Source organism: Trachypithecus francoisi, unplaced genomic scaffold (genome assembly GCF_009764315.1).
Source record: "Trachypithecus francoisi isolate TF-2019V2 unplaced genomic scaffold, Tfra_2.0 Lachesis_group20, whole genome shotgun sequence".
NCBI lineage: Eukaryota > Metazoa > Chordata > Mammalia > Primates > Cercopithecidae > Trachypithecus > Trachypithecus francoisi.
This window is the reverse complement of record NW_022681466.1, coordinates 33559692-33578941: the sequence shown is the minus strand read 5'-3', so window position 1 is coordinate 33578941 and position 19250 is coordinate 33559692. Positions and strand designations below refer to the sequence as shown.

The following is a 19250-nucleotide window of genomic DNA, read 5'->3' as shown; positions in this document are numbered from 1 at the left end:
TTTTTCTCGAGACGGAGTCTTGCTGTTGCCCAGGCTGGAGTGCGATGGTGCATTCTCCATCCACTGCAACCTCTGCCTCCTGGGTTCAAGCGATTCTCCTGCCTCAGCCTCCCGAGTAGCTGAGATTACAGAGGCGTGCCACCACGCCCAGATAATTTTTTGTATTTTTTTTTTTTCAGTAGACACAGGGTTTCACCATGTTGGCCAGGCTAGTCTCAAACTCCTGACCTCATGATTCACCTGCCTTGGCCTCCCAAAGTGCTGGGATTACAAGCGTGAGCCACTGCACCCAACCACAAAGTCCATTTTTAAAAATGACATATTAATTATGCCTGTTTTCCAGAAAAACTGACACGTATGACCAGAATTTTTTAATACAAACCAAAACCAAACTGAAACTTTACTCAAAACTGCATGTCTATATTATTTGTCAGGCAAATGCTATTTTGATATTTCTAGACATTAACATTTTATACAGTCTTGACTTTGTTCTAAAACTCTCTTCACTAGTTAATACTTACAGCTAATCTGTGATTATTTGCAAGGCTGATCATTTGCTGGGCTAGGCCATTTAATAACCGAGTACGAAGAGACAGGTCATCTAAGTCATGACGAAACGGAAAAGCAATACCATCCACTATCAGTAGTCGAACCTAAATACAGAAGAGATAATATTAGATTTGGTATCAAAAATAAAATAATAAAAATGACATCCAAAAACCATAGTCCATTACAGGAAAAAAACCTTAAAATCCAGGGCTTTATTTCCAACTGTCTAAAGAATGGCTTTTTTTTTTTTTTTTTTTGAGACGGAGTCTGGCTCTGTCGCCCAGGCTGGAGTGCAGTGGCCAGATCTCAGTTAACTGCAAGCTCCGCCTCCTGGGCTTACGCCATTCTCCTGCCTCAGCCTCCCGAGTAGCTGGGACTACAGGCGACTGCCACCTCGCCCGGCTAGTTTTTTTTGTATTTTTTAGTAGAGACGGGGTTTCACCATGTTAGCCAGGATGGTCTCGATCTCCTGACCTCGTGATCCGCCCGTCTCGGCCTCCCAAAGTGCTGGGATTACAGGCTTGAGCCACCGCGCCCAGCCAAGAATGGCTTTTTTTTGAAAAGTCACAAAGCTGTTCACCCAATACTTTCTGCAGTAATCACTAAAAGTTAAAATGGACTCTGCTTTGATAATTTCTCAACTTTAAAAAAGTAATTCAAAGGCCGGTCACGATGGCTCACACCTGTAATCCCAACACTTTGGCAGGCCGAGGCAGATGGATCACGAGGTCAGGAGTTCAAGACCAGCCTGGTGAAACTCCGTCTCTACTAAAACTACAAAAATTAGCTAGGCGCAGTGGCAGGCACCTGTAACCCCAGCTACTCGGGAAGCTGAGGCAGGAGAATCACTTGAACCCTGGCAGCAGAGGTTGCGCCACTGCACTCCAGTCTGGGCGACAGAGTAAGACTGTCTCAAAAAAAAAAAAGGCCGGGCGCAGTGGCTCACACTTGTAATCCCAGCATTTTTGGAAGGCCGAGGTGGGCGGATCACGAGGTCAGGAGATCGAGACCACAGTGAAACCCCGTCTCTACTAAAAATATAAAAAATTAGCCGGGCGTGGTGGCGGGCGCCTATAGTCCCAGGTACTCAGGAGGCTGAGGCAGGAGAATGGCGTGAACCTAGGAGGCAGAGCTTGCAGTGAGCCGAGATGGCGCCACTGCACTCCAGCCTGGGCGACAGAGCGAGACTCTGTCTCAAAAAAAAAAAAAAAAAAGTAATTCAAAAAGAAAAAGGAATAATTATAATTTTCTTTTTTCTTTTTTTTGAGACAGAGTCTCGCTCTGTAACACAGGCTGGAGTGCAGTGGCATGATCTGAGCTCACTGCAAGCTCCACCTCCCGGGTTCAAGCCATTCTCCTGCCTCAGCCTCCCGAGTAGCTGGGACTACAGGCGCCCGCCACCACGCCCGGCTAATTTTTTTGTATTTTTCAGTGGAGACGGCGTTTCACTGTGTTAACCAGGATGGTCTCGATCTCCTGACCTCGTGATCCGCCCGCCTTGGCCTTCCAAAGTGCTGGGATTACAGGCATGAGCCACTGCACCCAGCCGAATAATTATAATTTTCTTTTTTTTTTTTTTTTGAGACGGAGTCTTGCTCTGTCGCCCAGGCTGGAGTGCAGTGGCCGGATCTCAGCTCACTGCAACCTCCGCCTCCCGGGTTCACGCCATTCTCCTGCCTCAGCCTCCCGAGTAGCTGGGACTACAGGCGCCCGCCACCTCGCCCGGCTAGTTTTTTGTAATTTTAGTAGAGGCGGGGTTTCACTGTGTTCGCCAGGATGGTCTCGATCTCCTGACCTTGTGATCCGCCCGTCTCGGCCTCCCAAAGTGCTGGGATTACAGGCTTGAGCCACCGCGCCCGGCCTATAATTTTCTTATAACTTGCCACTGTACACAGTCTTTACTGATAAAAAGCACATTTAAAGTATTCATAAAACATTCGGAAAAGGCGTAAAGAAAAAGTCTTGGTAAAACAACAAATTTGTCAATTAAATACACCAATTTTACCTTCAGGGTTCCTTTTATGTTTCTTGAAAAAAAAAAAAAAAAAAACCCTTCAGGCTGGGCGCAGTGGCTCAAACCTGTAATCCCAGCACTTTGGGAGGCCGAGGCAGGTGGATCATGAGGTCAGGAGTTTGAGACCAGCCTGGCCAACATGGTAAAGCCCTGCCATGTACTTCAGCGTGGGGGACAGAGTAAAACCCTTTCAAAAGAAAGCCCTCCCAAAGCAAAACATAAACCAGTGAGGTTGGAAGAATAAACCAATATATAAACCTTAAGATCCCAAAATCAAAAAGCATCTAGAAACTAATCCAAATGTGAACAAACAAAAAACTCCAATGCTGTTTTTTTTTCTATCTAGTAAGGGCTAGATTAAAGAAGAGGCTTTTATGAAGTAATGTCTAAGTAAGTCGTTTTATTTAGAGTATTTGTTTCTTCATTTAGAAGTATTAACTGACACATCCTTTCCTATATGCTAGTTACTGTTCCAGGCATTGGGGATGATATAGTAAATAAGAGAGAAGAATATAGTAAATAAAAGAGAAGGTCCCTGCTCTCTTGGAGTTTATGTTTTAGTGGAGTAAAGTACCATTAATATGCAAACAAACACACGAATAAGGTAATTTCTGATAATTATAACAAAATAAAACTGGACGAAGTGATGAAGAACAGTTGAACACTAATAAAAAGCACAAAAATGCAAAAAAAGGTGGCATTATAAAGACTGTGAAAAGGACACTTATTTACAGTATGACAGCTGATATAAAAAGGCAGAACATGACCTTGTTCATCCTTAGCTGGGAATGTATGCACAGGTCGATTCGACTTTTCATGACTCCACACATGACCAATGCTCTGTGTCTCCCCAATATTCATAAGTTGAAGCCCTATCTCCCAATGTGACAGTATTCAGAGAGAGGGCCTCTAAGGTAGTAATTAATGTAAAATGAGGTCATGAGAATAACATGCTGATTTGAGAGGATTCGTGTCCTTGAAGAACAAGACACCAAAGAGCTCACTCCTCTTCCTTCCTCCCCATGAGGACACAGCAAGAAGGTGGCCATCTACAAGCCAGGGAGAGAGCTCTCACCAGAGACCAATCGGCCAGAACCTTGATCTTGAGCTTCTAGTCTCCAGAACTGTAAGAAAATAAAATTTCTGTTGTTCAAGCCACTCAAGACTATAGTAATTTTGTTATGGTAGCCTGAGGTGACCACAACAGATTTTAGTATAAAGAAATGAGGTATGGTGGGTTGGGGGGTGAGAGAAGTAAGATACTACTATAACAAACACCTAAAATGTGGAAGTGATTTTGAAATTGGGTAATAAGCAAAGGCTGGAAAAGTTTTGAGATACTGAAAATATGGACATTAAGGGCAATTCTGGTGAGGTTTTTTTTTTTTTTTTTGAGATAGAGTCTCGCTCTGTTGCCCAGGCTGGAGTGCAGTGGCATCATTCTCAGCTCACTGCAACCTCCACCTCCCTGGTTCAAGCAATTCCCCCGCCTCAGCCTCCCCAGTAGCTGGGATTACAGGCGCCCGCCACCACGCCCAGCTAATTTTTTTGTATTTTTAGTAGAGACGGGGTTTCACCATGTTGGCCAGACTGGTCTTGAACTCCTGACCTCAGGCAATCCACCCGCCTCAGCCTCCCAAAGTGGTGGGATTACAGGCGTGAGCCACCACGCCCGGCTATTCTGGTGAGACTTTATACAGAAATGAGGAACACGTTATTGGAAACTGAAGGAAAGCTGGTGCTTAGTATAAAGTGGTAAATAACTTGGCTGACTGTGTTCTAGTATTTTATGGAAGGTAAAACTTGTGAGAAGGCCGGGCGCGGTGGCTCAAGCCTGTAATCCCAGCACTTTGGGAGGCCGAGACAGGCGGATCACGAGGTCAGGAGATCGAGACCATCCTGGCTAACACGGTGAAACCCCGTCTCTACTAAAAATACAAAAAACTAGTCGGACGAGGTGGCGGGCGCCTGTAGTCCCAGCTACTCGGGAGGCTGAGGCAGGAGAATGGCGGGAACCCGGGAGGCGGAGCTTGCAGTGAGCTGAGATCTGGCCACTGCACTCCAGCCTGGGAGACAGAGCCAGACTCCGTCTCAAAAAAAAAAAAAAAAAAAAAACTTGTGAGAAATGAAATTGGCTATTTATCTCAGAAGATTTCTAAGCAAAGTGTAGAGGAAGTGGCTTGGTTCCTCCTAGATCACTTATAGTAACAGATGAATTGAAGAAGGAATTGTTCAGGAAGAAGGAACCAGAACTTAGAGATGTGGAAAATTCCCAGCCTATCCATATTGCTAAAAATAAGAAAGCTTGCTCTAGAGAGAAGACCAAAGGTAGGGTTGAACAATCACTCTATAAATAGATTATCCATGATGTTAATCAGCCATCTCAGCAGATGCCAGTGACAGATAAGGGATTATAACAGCAGAAACATTGCTAGTTTGAAGTAAAGAGGACAGAGAAAGTGGGAAAGAATGAAGGAAGACTGTTGGACTTCCTTGATTCCACAACACAAAACCATTAGCTCCTTGACTGTGAATGTGCCCTATTCCTCAAGAAAAGGAAAAATGATGCCAAAGGGGATCACAGATCCTCAGAGCTGCCACTCTTTACATAAGCCCAGGGGGCAATGCTATGTCTTCCTTGGTTTCAGAGGGTGGGGCCCTTGCAGAGAGAGGAAGGGACAGGGTCACCCCACAGAGCAGTAGGGTGACTCTGCTACTGCAGTGGGCCTGGAAGGCAGAGCCTCAAAGCAAAGGATTATTCTTTTAATTATTATTATTTTTGAGACGGAGTCTCACTGTCACCCAGGCTGGAGTGGAGTGGCATGATCTCATGTCACTGCAACCTCCTCTGTCTCCTGGGTTCAAGTGATTCTTCTGCCTCAGCCTCTCGAGTAGCTGGGACTACAGGCACGCGCCACCATGCCCGGCTAATTTTTGTATTTTTAGTAGAGATGGGGTTTCACCATATTGGCCAGTGTGGTCTCAAACTCCTGACTTTGTGATCCGCCTGCCTCAGCCTACCAAAGTGCTGGGATTACAGGCATGAGCCACCGTGCCTGGCCAGCAAAGGATTATTCTTGAGCCTTATGGTCTAATGAAATTTGTCTTGCTAGGGACCCATAATCCTTTTGGGAATGTTCATCCTATGCCTGTCCTACTATTGTATTTTGAAAGCATATAAGTTGCCTGATTTCAAATGTTCACAGCTGGAAGGGAATTTCACCTCAGGATGAATTATAACTTGAGTCTCACCAATCTCTGATTTAGATAATATTTAGATGAGGCCTGGAACTTTTAAGAGTTGATGATGGAACCAGTTAAGCCCTTTGGGGCTGTGTGGATGGAACAGATACAAGAAAAACATGAATGTGGTGGGTGGGGGGCAAGGGGCCGGGGCAAACTTCTGGGAACTCAATTGTGTCCACTTAAAATTCGTATGTTGAATCCCTAAACCCCAACGTGAATGTATGTGGAGAAAGGACTTCTAAGGAAGTAATCAAAGTTAAATAAGTTCATAAACATGGGACCCTAATAGCCTCTTTGTAAGAAGAAACATCAGGGTCCGGGCACGGTAGCTCACGCCTATAATCCCAGCACTTTGGGAGACTGAGGCGGGCAGATCACAAGGTCAGGATATCGAGAACATCTTGACCAACATGGGGAAACTCTGTCTCTACTAAAAATACAAAAATTAGCCAGACGTGGTGGCACGCACTTGTAGTCCCAGCTACTCTGGAGGCTGAGGCAGGAGAATTGCTTGAATCCGGGAGGCAGAGGTTGTAGTGAGCCGAGATCACACCATTGCACTCCAGCTTGGGCGACAAAAGCAAAACTCTGTCTCAAAAAAAAAAAAAAAAAAAGAGGCCGGGCGCAGTGGCTCAAGCCTGTAATCCCAGCACTTTGGGAGGCCGAGACGGGCGGATCACGAGGTCAGGAGATCGAGACCATCCTGGCTAACACGGTGAAACCCCGTCTCTACTAAAAAATACAAAAAACTAGCTGGGCGAGGTGGCGGGCGCCTGTAGTCCCAGCTGCTCGGGAGGCTGAGGCAGGAGAATGGCGTGAACCCGGGAGGCGGAGCTTGCAGTGAGCTGAGATCCGGCCACTGCACTCCAGTCCGGGCGACAGAGCGAGACACCGCCTCAAAAAAAAAAAAACAAAAAAAAAAAAAAAAAAGAAGAAACACCAGGGAATTCACTCTCTCTCCTTCTTTTCCTCCCTATCATATGAGGACACAGAGAAAAGATGGCTGTCTGCAAGCCAGGAAGAAAGCCCTTGCCAGAAACTGAATCAGCTAGAACTTTGATCTTGAACTTCCAGGCTCCAGAACACTAAGAAAATTAATTTCTATTGTATTTATTTAATTTTTATTTATTTATTTTGAGACAGTCTCTCTGTTGCCCAGGCTGGAGTGCAGTGGCACGATCTCGGCACACTGAAACCTCTGCTTCCCAGGTTCAAGCGAACTGTCTCAGCCTCCCAAGTAGCTGGGATCACAGGCGCATGCCAACACACCTGGCTAATTTTTGTGTTTTTAGGTAGAGATGGGGTTTTGCCATGTTAGCCAGGCTGGGTGACAGAGCAAGACTCTGTCTCAAAAAAAAATAATTAATTAATTAAAATAAATAAATAAAATAACAAAGAGATGGCATTTTCCACGCAGAATCCTGGCAAAAATATTCATAAGGTCAGGATGATGGGTAATAGGCATTCTCATATATTGTCAGTAAGAGTAGAAATTGGTGCAATCTTTCTGAAGGGCGATTCGTGTTCAATAAAAAATTATTCTAACACTTCTTAAAACAGTAAGGAGACCATATTCAAGACTATTCCAATAGGGGTATCGCAATAGGGGAGAGAGATTGGGTTCAAATCAGAATACAAAGACAAGTGGGGATTCACAACCAAGAACAAGGTGAAGGGGTCAGTGGATGAACAATTACTAACAGTGAGACATCAAGGGTAGGGAAATTCTTGCTAAACTGACCAAACAGGATTCTTACTAAAGGCAGGCCAGCCACGTGAGCAGCCTGGCCAACATGCAAAACCCTGTTTCTACTAAAAATACAAAAAAAAAAAAAAAAAAATTAGGCAGGCAGAATGGCGCATGCCTGTCATCCCAACTACTTGGGGGGCTGAGGCAGGAGAACTGCCTGAACCCGGGAAGCAGAGGTTGCAGTGAGCCGAGATCGCGCCACTGCACTCCAGCCTGGGTGACAGAGCAAGACTCCATCAAATCAAAAAAAAAAAAAAAAACAAAATAAAGGCAGGCCAAGGATTTAAATATCAAAGGTGGAGAATGAGGAACGTGATCAGATATCAAATGTGCTCAGACTATCAAATGTGAGGGATTCTCTATGAAGCTTAGCAGGTTTCTTTGCTAAGACTGGGCTGGGTAGGCCAAAGACAGGATGGGGCCAAGTTCGGTCAAGGACAATCTTTGTCACTGATAATGTTTATCAAAATCAAAGGGCCAGGCACAGTGGCTCATGCCTGTAATCCCAGCACTTTGGGAGGCCGAGGTGGGAGAATTGCTTAACCCTAGGAGTTGACACCATTTCTACAAAAAAAAAAAAAAAAAAAAAAAGGTGATACATGATGGCATGGTAGCTCAATGTAGCCTTGAACTGCTGGGCTCAAGCAATCTTCCCACCTCAGCCCTGCTCCACCCAGCCCTCGGTAGCTGAGACTACAGCTACACCACACACGGTTATTTTTTTTTTTGGTAAAGACAATGTCTTACTATGTTGCCCAGGCTGGTTTTGAACTACTGGGCTCAAGTGATCCTCCCACCATGGCCTCCCCAAGTGCTGGGATTACAAGTATGAGCCACTGCACCTGGTCAATAGTGATCAACTTTGGGGGGAGGCACTAGAAAACAGTAGCACAAGGAAGTTTTTATTTTTCATTTCATACTTTTCTATACAATATGGTTTGACAGGAGCTATTCCACTATTACTGGAAATGAAACTTCTATATTATTTCAATTTCTTACTCTGGGCATAAACTATATATACATATACATATACATACAAAAAACAAATATAAATATAAATAAATTGTAGGTCAAGGAAGGAAGAGGTCTTCTCAATTGGCTTTGACTTTGATTTTATGCTATTGTACTGGTTATTTTTTCATGCTTATCAAACACCTCAAAAAACTGTTGTTTAGTTACATTTCAGTAATCTGACTCATACCTTTGAGTGTTCCGAAAGGAAATCTGGAAGAAGATAAACTTGTGCCAGTAACTCTGTGTAGTCACGACAGCGAAAATAATAAATATGGGAAAGAATATTATCAAGAGTGAAATCTTCCAAAGCTTTTCGGTGTTCTGAAACAACAAAACAATCTTAATTAGTTTTACCTGTTTGGATGTGCTGGCAATTGTAAGAAAACAATACTTTTTAATAACAAAATGTACTCCTTTGTATAACAAAATTCTTTAACTGAAAGATGACAAACTGTAGCAAAATTACCATAAACTATCAGTTCACAATTTCTGATCTCTCTCCTTTTTTTTTTGAGACAGAGTCTCACTCTGTCGCCCAGGCTGGAGTGCAGTGGCGCGATCTCAGCTCACTGCAAGCTCTGCCTCCCGGGTTCACGCCATTCTCCTGCCTCAGCCTCCCGAGTAGCTGGGACTACAGGTGCCCGCCACTGCGCCCGGCTAATTTTTTGTGTTTTTAGTAGAGACGGGGTTTCACCGTGGTCTCGATCTCCTGACCTTGTGATCCGCCCGCCTCGGCCTCCCAAAGTGCTGGGATTACAGGCATGAGCCACCGTGATCTCTCTCTTAATTTGTTTAGAGGTCAGGTCTCACTCTGACGCCCAGGTTGGAGCACAGTGGCACAATCATAGCTCACCGCAACCTTGAATTCCTAGGCTCAAGGGATCCTCCTGCCCCAGCCTCCCAAAACACTGGAATTACAGGCATAAAGCACTGTGTCCAGCCCCTTGAATTTTTTTTTTTTTTTTCCAGATAAAGTCTCACTCTGTTGCCCAGGCTGGAGTGCAGTGACATGATCTCGGCACACTGCAACCTCTGCCTCTCGGGCTCAAGCGATTGTCCTGCCTCAGCCTCTTGAGTAGCTGGGACTATAGCCACTCGCCACCACACCCAGCTAATTTTTGTATTTTTAGTAGAGACGGGGTTTCACCATGTTGGCCAGGCTGGTCTTGGACTCCTGACCTCAAGTGATCTGCCCACTTCAGCTTCCCAAAGTGCTGAGATTACAGGCATGAGCCACCACACCCAACCTGATCTTTTACTTTCACATTTTCCACTGTTTCCTTACATATTAGGCAATGTAAAATTATTTATAAACATATATAACCAGTATTTTAATGCCTGCCTTTTCATATTTCTAGTCACTGGCTTCATTGAACAGAAATAACATAATGGAAGTTTCTCTTTCTTGTTTTTTTCTATAGGACTACAAATTAGGAGTTAATGGCAGCCTGGACAACATGGCAAAACCCCATCTCTGCAAAAAATACAAAAATTAGGTGTGGTATTGTGCAAATGTGGTCATAGCTACTCAGGAGGTTAAGGTGAGAGGATCGCTTGAGCCTGGGAGGTCAAGGCTGCAGTAAGCTGTGATAGCCGCACTGTACTCCAACCTGGGTGACAGAATGAAACTCTGTCTCAAAAAAAAGAAAAAGAAAAGTTACGAAAAAATGTTCAAATGAAGCATTTTTTCTCTTGAATGCTGTAGTACAATTTGATATTTAACTAGCAACAATTATATAAAATCTTTCTTGGCTTTGATGTTTAAAACAAACAGTTTGAGGCCGGGAGCAGTGGCTCACACCTGTAATCACAGCACTTTGGGAGGCTGGGTGGGTAGATCACTAGGTCAGGAGTTCGAGACCAGCCTGGTCAATATGGTGAAACCCCATCTCTACTAAAAATATAAAAATTAGCCTGGTGTAGTGGTGCACACCTGTAATCTCAGCTACTCAGGAGGCTGAGGCAGGAGACTTGCTTTAACCCAGGAGACGGAGGTTGTAGTGAGTCAAGATCTTACCATTGCACTCTAGCCTGGGCGACAGAACAAGACTCTGTCTCAGAAAAAAAGAAAAACAAACAAACAAACAAAACAGTTTGGTTTTGCATATATTTCAGAGAAAAACCAAGAGAGTTACTGCATTTTTTCTTTTCTTTTTTCTTTTTTTTATTGAGACAGAGTCTCCCTCTGTCCCCCAGGCTGGAGTGCAGCGACGCAATCTCAGCTTACTGCAAGCTCTGCCTCCCGGGTTCATGCTATTCTCCTGCCTCAGCCTCCCGAGCGGCTGAGATTACAGGGACTACAGACACCCGCCACCACGCCCAACTAATTTTTTGTATTTTTAGTAGAGACGGTTTCACCGTGTTAGCCAGGATGGTCTCCATGTCCTGATCTTGTGATCTGCCTGCCTCGGCCGCCCAAAGTGCTGGGATTGCAGGCATGAGCCACCGTGCCCGGCCAGTTACTGCATTTTAAAATGTACTTAGCCAGGCACGGTGGCTCATGCCTGTAATTCTAACACTTTAGGATGCCAAGGCAGGCAGATCTCTTGAGCCCATGAATTCAAGACCAGTCTGGGCAACATGGCAAAACTCCGTCTCTATTAAAAAATGCAAAAAAAATTGTCTGGGCGTGGTGGTGCCCACCTGTAGCCCCAGCTACTCAGCGGGCCAAAGTCAGAGGATCATCTGAGCCCAGGGAGGTCAAAGCTGCAGTGAATTGTGATCATGCCACTGCATTTCGGCCTGGGTGACAAAGTGAGACCGTTTCAAAAAAAGTAAAATATTAAAAACAAAATGTACTTAAATTTTAACTCTCAAAAAACAAGAAGCTATATTTTAGAATAGAAAATATTTCCTATTGCAAATATACATGTAACAAGAGTCAAATTTTCACCCAAACAATGACAACTTAATCAATCTCATATCAATCATTTAAAAACTTTAGGCCAAGTGTGGTGGCTCACGCCTGTAATCCAGCACTTTGGGAGGCCAAGGCAGGTGGATCACGAGGTCAAGAGATCGAGACCATTCTGGCTAACACGGTGAAACCCCATCTCTACTAAAAATACAAAAAATTAGCCAGGCATGGTGGCAGGCACCTGTAGTCCCAGTTACTCGGGAGGCTGAGGCAGGAGAATGGCGTGAACTCGTGAGGCGGAGCTTGTAGTGAACTGAGATTGCGCCACTGCATTCCAGCCTGGGCAACAGAGTGAGATTCTGTCTTAAAAATAAATAAATAAATAAATAAACCTAAAAACTTTACATCCCAGTGCTATACCTACTCTATTTACGGTAAGGTTTTAAGACATTAATACAAACACACATGGTGGCATGGGTAGCTTTAAGGTATAGGGGAAGGAAAATTTTTTTCCTGCCACCCTCTTAGGTTTCTTGGCTGGAGCCCTGTAAATCGGACTGACAAAGGATGGATTAACAAGAGAAAAACAGTTTATTAATTGTGCGTAGTGCATGTAACAACACAGGGAAGTCCAGAAATTAGTAACTCAAAAGTTTGGTTAGATTTGGGGCCGGACACAGGTGTTCACACCCATAATCCAAGCACCTAGGGAAGCCAAGGTAGGAGGATCACTTGAGGTCAGAAGTTTGAGACCAGTCTGGCCAACATGATGAAACTCTGTCTCTACTAAAAATACAAAAATTAGCCAGGTATGGTGGCATGCACCTGTATTCGCAGCTCCCAGCTACTTGGGAGGCTGAGTCAGGAGAATCACTTGAACCTGGGAGGTGAAGGTTGCAGCGAGCCAAGATTGCGCCACTGCACTCCAGCCTGGGCAGCAGAGCCAGATTCCATCTCAAAAAAAAAAAAAGATTTGAGCTTATCTTCCCGAAGGTACAATAAATTTTTAGAGAAGTAACAAGACAAAGGAAAAGAACCATGAGTCTCTAAAGGCAGCAAATACTGAAACTAATTGGAGATACAAGATAGCTAGTAAAATTTGTTATGTACGCTGATAACGGTCTAAAGTTGTCTGCGGTGATTAACCTTTGTCTTCCTGGTAAGAGAGGGAAGATGGGACTCTTCTGTACATTTATGTTCTGTATTTAGGAAGGGTAGACAGATTTATCTATTTCTTCTCAATTGCCTTCAGCTCAAAATAATCCTCATGCCAAAGTGGCATATTTTGGGGTGGCACATTCTGCTAGGGCCCAAAGGGCTTTCAGTAAGCATGCCGGTCATCAGCAAAATGGGACACTTAGCACCTTCATTAAAAAAAAAAAAAAATCCAGCTGATTACACTCATTTAAAGGAAATCTTACGAAAAGCATTTTTTTTTAAACTTCTAGAGGAAAGAATAAAGACCGCACATCCAAAAAATAAATAAAACAAAGAAAAAGAAAACCCGTAGCTCATGCCTGTAATCCCAGCACTTTGGGAGGCTAAGGCAGGCAGATCATGAGGTCAGGAGTTTGAGACCAGCCTGGTCAGCATGGTGAAACCCCATCTCTACTAAAAACACAAAAAAGTAGCCAGGCATTGTGGCACAAGCCCATAGTCCCAGCTACTCAGGAGGCTGAGGCAGAATTGCTTGAACCCAGTAGGCAGAGGTTGCAGTGAGCCGAGATCGTGCCACTGCACTCCAGCCTGGGTAACAGAGTGCGACTCCATCTCAAAATAAATAAATAAAAAAGAAAACAGTCACTCCATAAGCCATTTAATTTGTAAGTAATTGAAAGGGCAAGAACTTGAATATAAATTTCCTTTCTTTTGTTTTGAGAAGGAGTTTCACTTTGGTCGCCCAGAGTGGAGTGCAGTGGTGCCATCTCGGCTCACTGCAACTTCCACCTCCTGGGTTCAAGCGATTTTCCTGCCTCAGACTCCTGAGTAGTTGGGATTATAGGCACTCACCACCATGCCCAGCTAATTGTTCGTATTTTTAGTAGAGATGGGGTTTCACCATGGCTCCTGACTTCAGGTGATCCACCCACCTAGGCCTCCCAAGGTGCTGGGTTTACAGGAATGAGACATTGCACCCGGCCTATAAATTACCTTTCAAAAATTGTTTTAGGCTGGGCGCAGTGGCTCACGCCTGTAATCCCAGCACTTTGGGAGGCCAAAGTGGGCAGATCACCTGAGGTCAGGAGTTCAAGACTTGACTTGCCTACATGGTGAAACCCTGTCTCTACAAAAAATACAAAAATTAGCTGGGCGTGGCCGGGTGCGGTGGCTCATGCCTGTAATTCCAGCACTTTGGCAGGCAGATCACGAGGTCAGGAGATCAAGACCATCCTGGCTAACGTGGTGAAACCCTGTCTCTCCTAAAAATACAAAAAAAATTAGCCAAGCATGGTGGCGGGTGCCTGTAGTACCAGCTACTTGGGAGGCTGACGCAGGAGAATAGCGTGAACCCAGGAGGTGGAGCTTGCAGTCAGCCGAGATTGCGCCACTACAATCCAGCCTGGGCGAGAGAGCGAGACTTTGTCTCAAAAAAAAAAAAAAAAAAAAACGAGCTGGCCTTGGTGACACATGCCTGTAATCCCAGCTACTCAGGAAGAGGCTAAGGCAGGAGAATCGCTTGAACCTGGAAGGTGGAGGCTGCAGTGAGCCGAGATCATGCCACCGCACTCTAAACTGGGTGACAGAGCAAGACTGTCTTGAAAAAGAAAAAAAAGATTGGCCGGGTGCAGTGGCTCACGCCCGTAATCCCAGCACTTTGGGAGGCTGAGGCGAGAGGATCACCTGAGATCAGGAGTTTGAGACCAGCCTGATCAACATGGAGAAACCCTGTCTCTACTAAAAATACAAAATTAGCTGGGCGTGGTGGCACATGCCTGTAATCCCAGCTTCTCAGGAGGCTGAGGCAGGAGAATCCCTTGAACCTGGGAGGTGGAGGTTGCGGTGAGCTGAGATTGTGCCACTGCACCCCAGCCTGGGCAGCAAGAGCGAAACTTCGTCTCAAAAAACAGCAACAAAAAATTGTTTTACAGTCACTTTACTTTCACATAACAAGCACCAAAAAACACCTCCCAAACACTTTAACAATTAGTGCAGTTATGAAATCAGCTATATAATCAAAGCCCCCAAGTCAATCTGCTTAACAATCCAAACATTTCAGACGTGGTTTTCTTTTTTTTTTCTTCTTTTTTTAAGAGACAGAGTAGTCTCACCCTGCTGCCTAGGCTGGAGTGCAGTGGCACAATCTGGGCTCACTGCAACCTCCGACTCCCGAGTTCAAGTGATTCTCCTGCCTCAGCCTCCTGAGTAGCTGAGATTACAGACATGTGCCACCACACCTGGCTAATTTTGGTATTTTTAGTACAGGTAGAATTTCATCGTGTTGGCTAGGCTGGTCTCGAACTCCTGACCTCAGGTGATCCACCCGACTCGGCCTCCCAAAGTCCTGGGATTACAGGCATAAGCCACTGCACCTGGCCTCAGACGTGGTTTTCAAAGCTACTTTGGTTTTTGGAAAACCAATATGGAAGTTATTATACATTGAAACGCTTTTAACATCAGTTGCTTATATTAAGGTGTCCAAAACCATTAAATTACACCTGATAAGATGCAGTATGATGACTGAAATACATACATAGGTTTTGTCCCAAAGCTCCTACAGGAAGAAGTGAGGGCCATAAAAGGGGAAGAAAAAAAAGCCAGTCCAGGCTGGTGCATTTCTTATTTTGCAACAGTAGTAGAACAGTTTAACACTAGTTCACGGTCAAGTCATTAGGCTTCACATTCCAAATGGTCTGTTGCTGAGGTCTGAGATGGGCACAAATGCAAATTACTTTTACTAATACAGAAAAAAAGAGGATCATTTGCTAACTTACCCTCTCCCTTGTGTTTTTCTGCTATAAGCTGAAGGTGCTGAATGCAGGCAGTAGCAAGGTCTACCACTCTATCAACCATAAAACTTCCCTCTGTATCAATAAAAACTGCTTCACCTGCCACTCCTCCAAAACATTCTGGTATCTGTACATCTACTGCCAACTGCATACTGTCAATAAAAAGATGACAAATAACCAAATCATCATCATGATCTAAGGCAGTGTTTTTGAAACTCCAGATAACAAGTTAGGTACCACTAAAGTTTTATAAATGCAAATATGCTCCCCAAGGCAACAGAAATGTCTAACTCTTCATGACCCCAGATATAATGTGAACCAATTGACCATATGTGAATCAACTGGATTGGGGGAGGGCATGCCTATAAAACCAAGATTAAGGACATTTTATTTTATTCATTTTTATTATTTTTTTTTTTTTTAGATGCAGTCTTGCTCTGTCACCCAGGCTGGAGTTCAGTGGTGTGATCCCGCCTCACTGCAAGCTCCACCTCTCGGGTTCATGCCATTCTCCTGCCTCAGCCTCCCGAGTAGCTGGGACTACAGGCGCCCGCCACCACGTCCAGCTAATTTTTTATATTTCTTAGTAGAGACAGGGTTTCACCGTGTTAGCCAGGATGGTCTCGATCTCCTGACCTCGTGATCCACCTGTCTCGGCCTCCCAAAGCGCTGAGATTACAGGCATGAGCCACCACGCCTGGTCAATTAAGGATATTTTAATTATTTCCAGGCCTCCCAAAATGGAGCTCCTTATTATACAAAAATCTACTTACAGAGTCTTGCTCTGTCACCCAAGTTGGAGTACAGCGGCATGATCTCAGCTCACTGCAACCTCTGCCTCCCAGGTTCAAGCAATTCTCCTGCCTCAGCCTCCCGAGTAGCTGAGATTATAGGTGTGCACCACCATGCCTGGCTAATTTTTTGTATTTTTAGTAGAGATGGGGTTTCACCATGTTGGCCAGGCTGTTCTCGAACTCCCGATCTCACGTTATCTGCCCACCTCAGCCTCCCAAAGTGCTGGGATTACAGGTGTGAGCCACCACCCCCAGCCTCTTTTTTTTTTTTTTTTTTTTTTTGAGATAGGGTCTCACTCTGCTGCCCAGTGATGTGATCAAGGCTCACTACAGTTTCGACCTCCCCGGCTCAAGCAATCCTCCTGCCTCAGCCTCCCAAGTAGCTAAGACCACAGGCACACCACTCTTGGCTAATTTTTCATTTTTAGTAGAGACGAGGTCTCACTATGTTGCCCACACGCGCCTCAGACTCCTGGACTCAAGTGATCCTCCTGCCTCAGCCTCCCAAAGTGCTGGGATTATAGGCATGAGCCACTACCCCAGCCATAAATCTACTTTCAAACATCTGACTTTCAAATATAGTCTCAGAAATGAACAAAGCAGAAACTTACCGTTTAACCTTAAGACTGCACTACAATTTGCAAAAGAAACATTTTTTTCACACCAAAATAATTGCATCAATTTATCAAGAAGGGATACTGAAGTAACACAAATAGTAAGTTAATTTTTGTTTAATGCACATATACACTTAAAATTAACAGCACATACATACCTTATTTGGTTTCCTGACTGTAAACCAACAGTACAAAATACTGCTTTCATAATATGTTATTAAACCCACCCTTAAAAGGAGAACACTTTATTTTACCATAATTGTGTTTTTCCAACACCTGGTGCACCACAAATTTCTGTTGTTTTCATTAAGGGTACTCCACCCCCAAGAATATCATCTAGTGCTGAACAGAAGGTAATTATGAAGCCCTGGGTATGCTCCTGCTCAAGAAGTTCCAGTGCTGTACACTTCTTGCCTGACTCAGATGTACCAGAATATCTTGGTTTATTTGTGAGACATTCTCTTCTGATAATTTGCAGAGTTTCTAAGGCTTCCGCTTTAGATATCCCAACTTCTGAAAGTAAAATAAGAAAAAAAGAACCCTAATTTCAGAGATTTAAAAGTGTAACATGATAATGGCTTTTCTTCATTAATTTTAATTTTTAGACAAGAGTGATGCTAGGAGTAGAGAAACATAAAAATGCAACATTCTATCAACCATTTAATTTTTCAGTTTGGCTGGACACAGTGGCTCATTCCTATAATCCCAGTACTTTAGGAGGCTGAGTCAGCTGGATCACCTGAGGTCAGGAGTTCAAGACCAGCCTGGCCAACATGGTGAAACCCCGACTCTACTAAAAATACAAAAATTAGCTGGGTGTGGTGGCACGCATTATAAACCCAGCTACTTGGGAGGCTGAGGCAGGACAATCGCTTGAACCCAGAAGGTGGAGGTTACAGTGAGCAGAGATCGCACCATTGCACTTCAGCCTGGACGACAGTGTGAGACTTCAGTTAAAAAAAAAAAAAAAATTCAGCTTAATAAAGGCATTTGTTGCCTTAGTCATCACATAAAGAATTACCTATTACCTCAGAAACAATTCAACTAAAGCATTTCTGAGTACCTACAAGTGTCTCAGGAAGCAGAAATAAAAATGTACTATTACTACACTTTTACTATCTCTTTTGGTCTTATGAAGCCATAATTATCTTGCTCTCATAAGGTATACAAATTATTTTTCAGATGAGAATGAAAACAGATTTTTTAACTGCCTACAAGGTACAACTTTAAGAAGCAAATATGCATATATTATTTATAATAAAAACTTTTCATGGAAATAACTAATGTAAAAAATTCATATATCACTCCAAACTAATGAGAATATTCAATGCATAAGCATTTTAAAGAATACATTTATGCGTCCTCGACTACACAATTTCACCCATCTGACTGTATGGCCTGAGAAGAGAATATGGCAATTACAAAACAAGCTGGTGAAGAAATAATGGTGAGGATGACATCACGTATCAGTTTATCAGTGCTTGATCTGGTAAGAATATGAGCCATAAATACGGGGCTAATAAAAGACAATGGTGATGACAGAATTTAGGAAATGAAAATCCTATCCAGTTCAAGAGCCTGAATGCTGGAATCAGATTGCCTGGGTTTGTAAATCCTGGCGCCACCTACTGTGTGACTTTGGGCAAGTTACTTCACTTTTTCTTTTTTGCTCAGATTTTTTTCTTCTATAAAATGGGAATGAGACGATACATGTAAAAAGCTTGGTAGAATATCAAGGCCGTCTAAAATGGTCAACAGTTGTTAGTGATTATTATTATTCAGAGTCTCACATTTATTCTTTGAAAAACCAACTTGAAGAAAAAAGAGCACATCAAATTTTGGGGGACACAGTCTGCGTGCGGTATGACTTAAACAGTTAAGATTGGGTCTACAAGACTTATTCGTTAGAGGCGAATCGAAAGCTCCGTATTTTCCATCATTAAGGGCAGTAATTTAAAATTCTGTTCCATCTTCTTCAGTCAATAGCACAGGTCTGGACATGTCATAGTGTAATGTGCACAACGAGTGACCACGCCAGCTTCATATTTGCATACCTCGGGATGCAGTGGTTCCCATCTGTAGTGCTCTGGAATATGAGGTTTTGGGTGTTTCAGTGAATTACGCAAAAGGAGAATATCCTTTCTACCGCTTCCTCAAGATTCCGGGGATTCTACTCCTTTCCCATTCTTAGTGTCTCTAGTCATACACAAAACCTGCATTTCTGAAATTTAACCCTTACCCCTTGGATCTTGGAACAGCAAAAATTAAGACAACCAATTCTGACTCCACCATTTCCTAACCCACTTAGCATGAACAGTTACCTAACCTCCCCAAGATACCAGTTCTCTCATCCATATACTGAATAAAATAATCTACGTAAGCAGGTTGAGGGTTAAATGAGACAATCCTCAAAGCATTCAGCAGGCATTGCCAGAGGAAAAGCAATTAGTAAATGTTTTCACGAC

The 19250-nt window shown here is 43.8% G+C and overlaps 1 protein-coding gene across 5 annotated transcripts in view; it reads right to left on the bottom strand.

Moving 5' to 3' along the window:
• The window catches only part of RAD51C (RAD51 paralog C), a 43555-nt gene that overhangs the window by 23901 nt on the left and 404 nt on the right, over positions 1 to 19250 (bottom strand). For 3 of the 5 annotated variants that reach the window (XM_033183675.1, XM_033183672.1, XM_033183677.1), the window contains exons 2-5: positions 17040 to 17298; positions 15363 to 15529; positions 8761 to 8894; positions 522 to 653 (exon numbers count right to left, since the gene is read on the bottom strand). In XM_033183675.1, the coding sequence (XP_033039566.1) occupies positions 522 to 653; positions 8761 to 8894; positions 15363 to 15529; positions 17040 to 17298 (692 nt within the window). Of the gene's footprint in view, positions 1 to 521; positions 654 to 8760; positions 8895 to 15362; positions 15530 to 17039; positions 17299 to 18839; positions 18872 to 19250 lie in introns of all 5 variants that reach the window. The other 2 variants (XM_033183673.1, XM_033183676.1) reach the window with 2 other exon arrangements.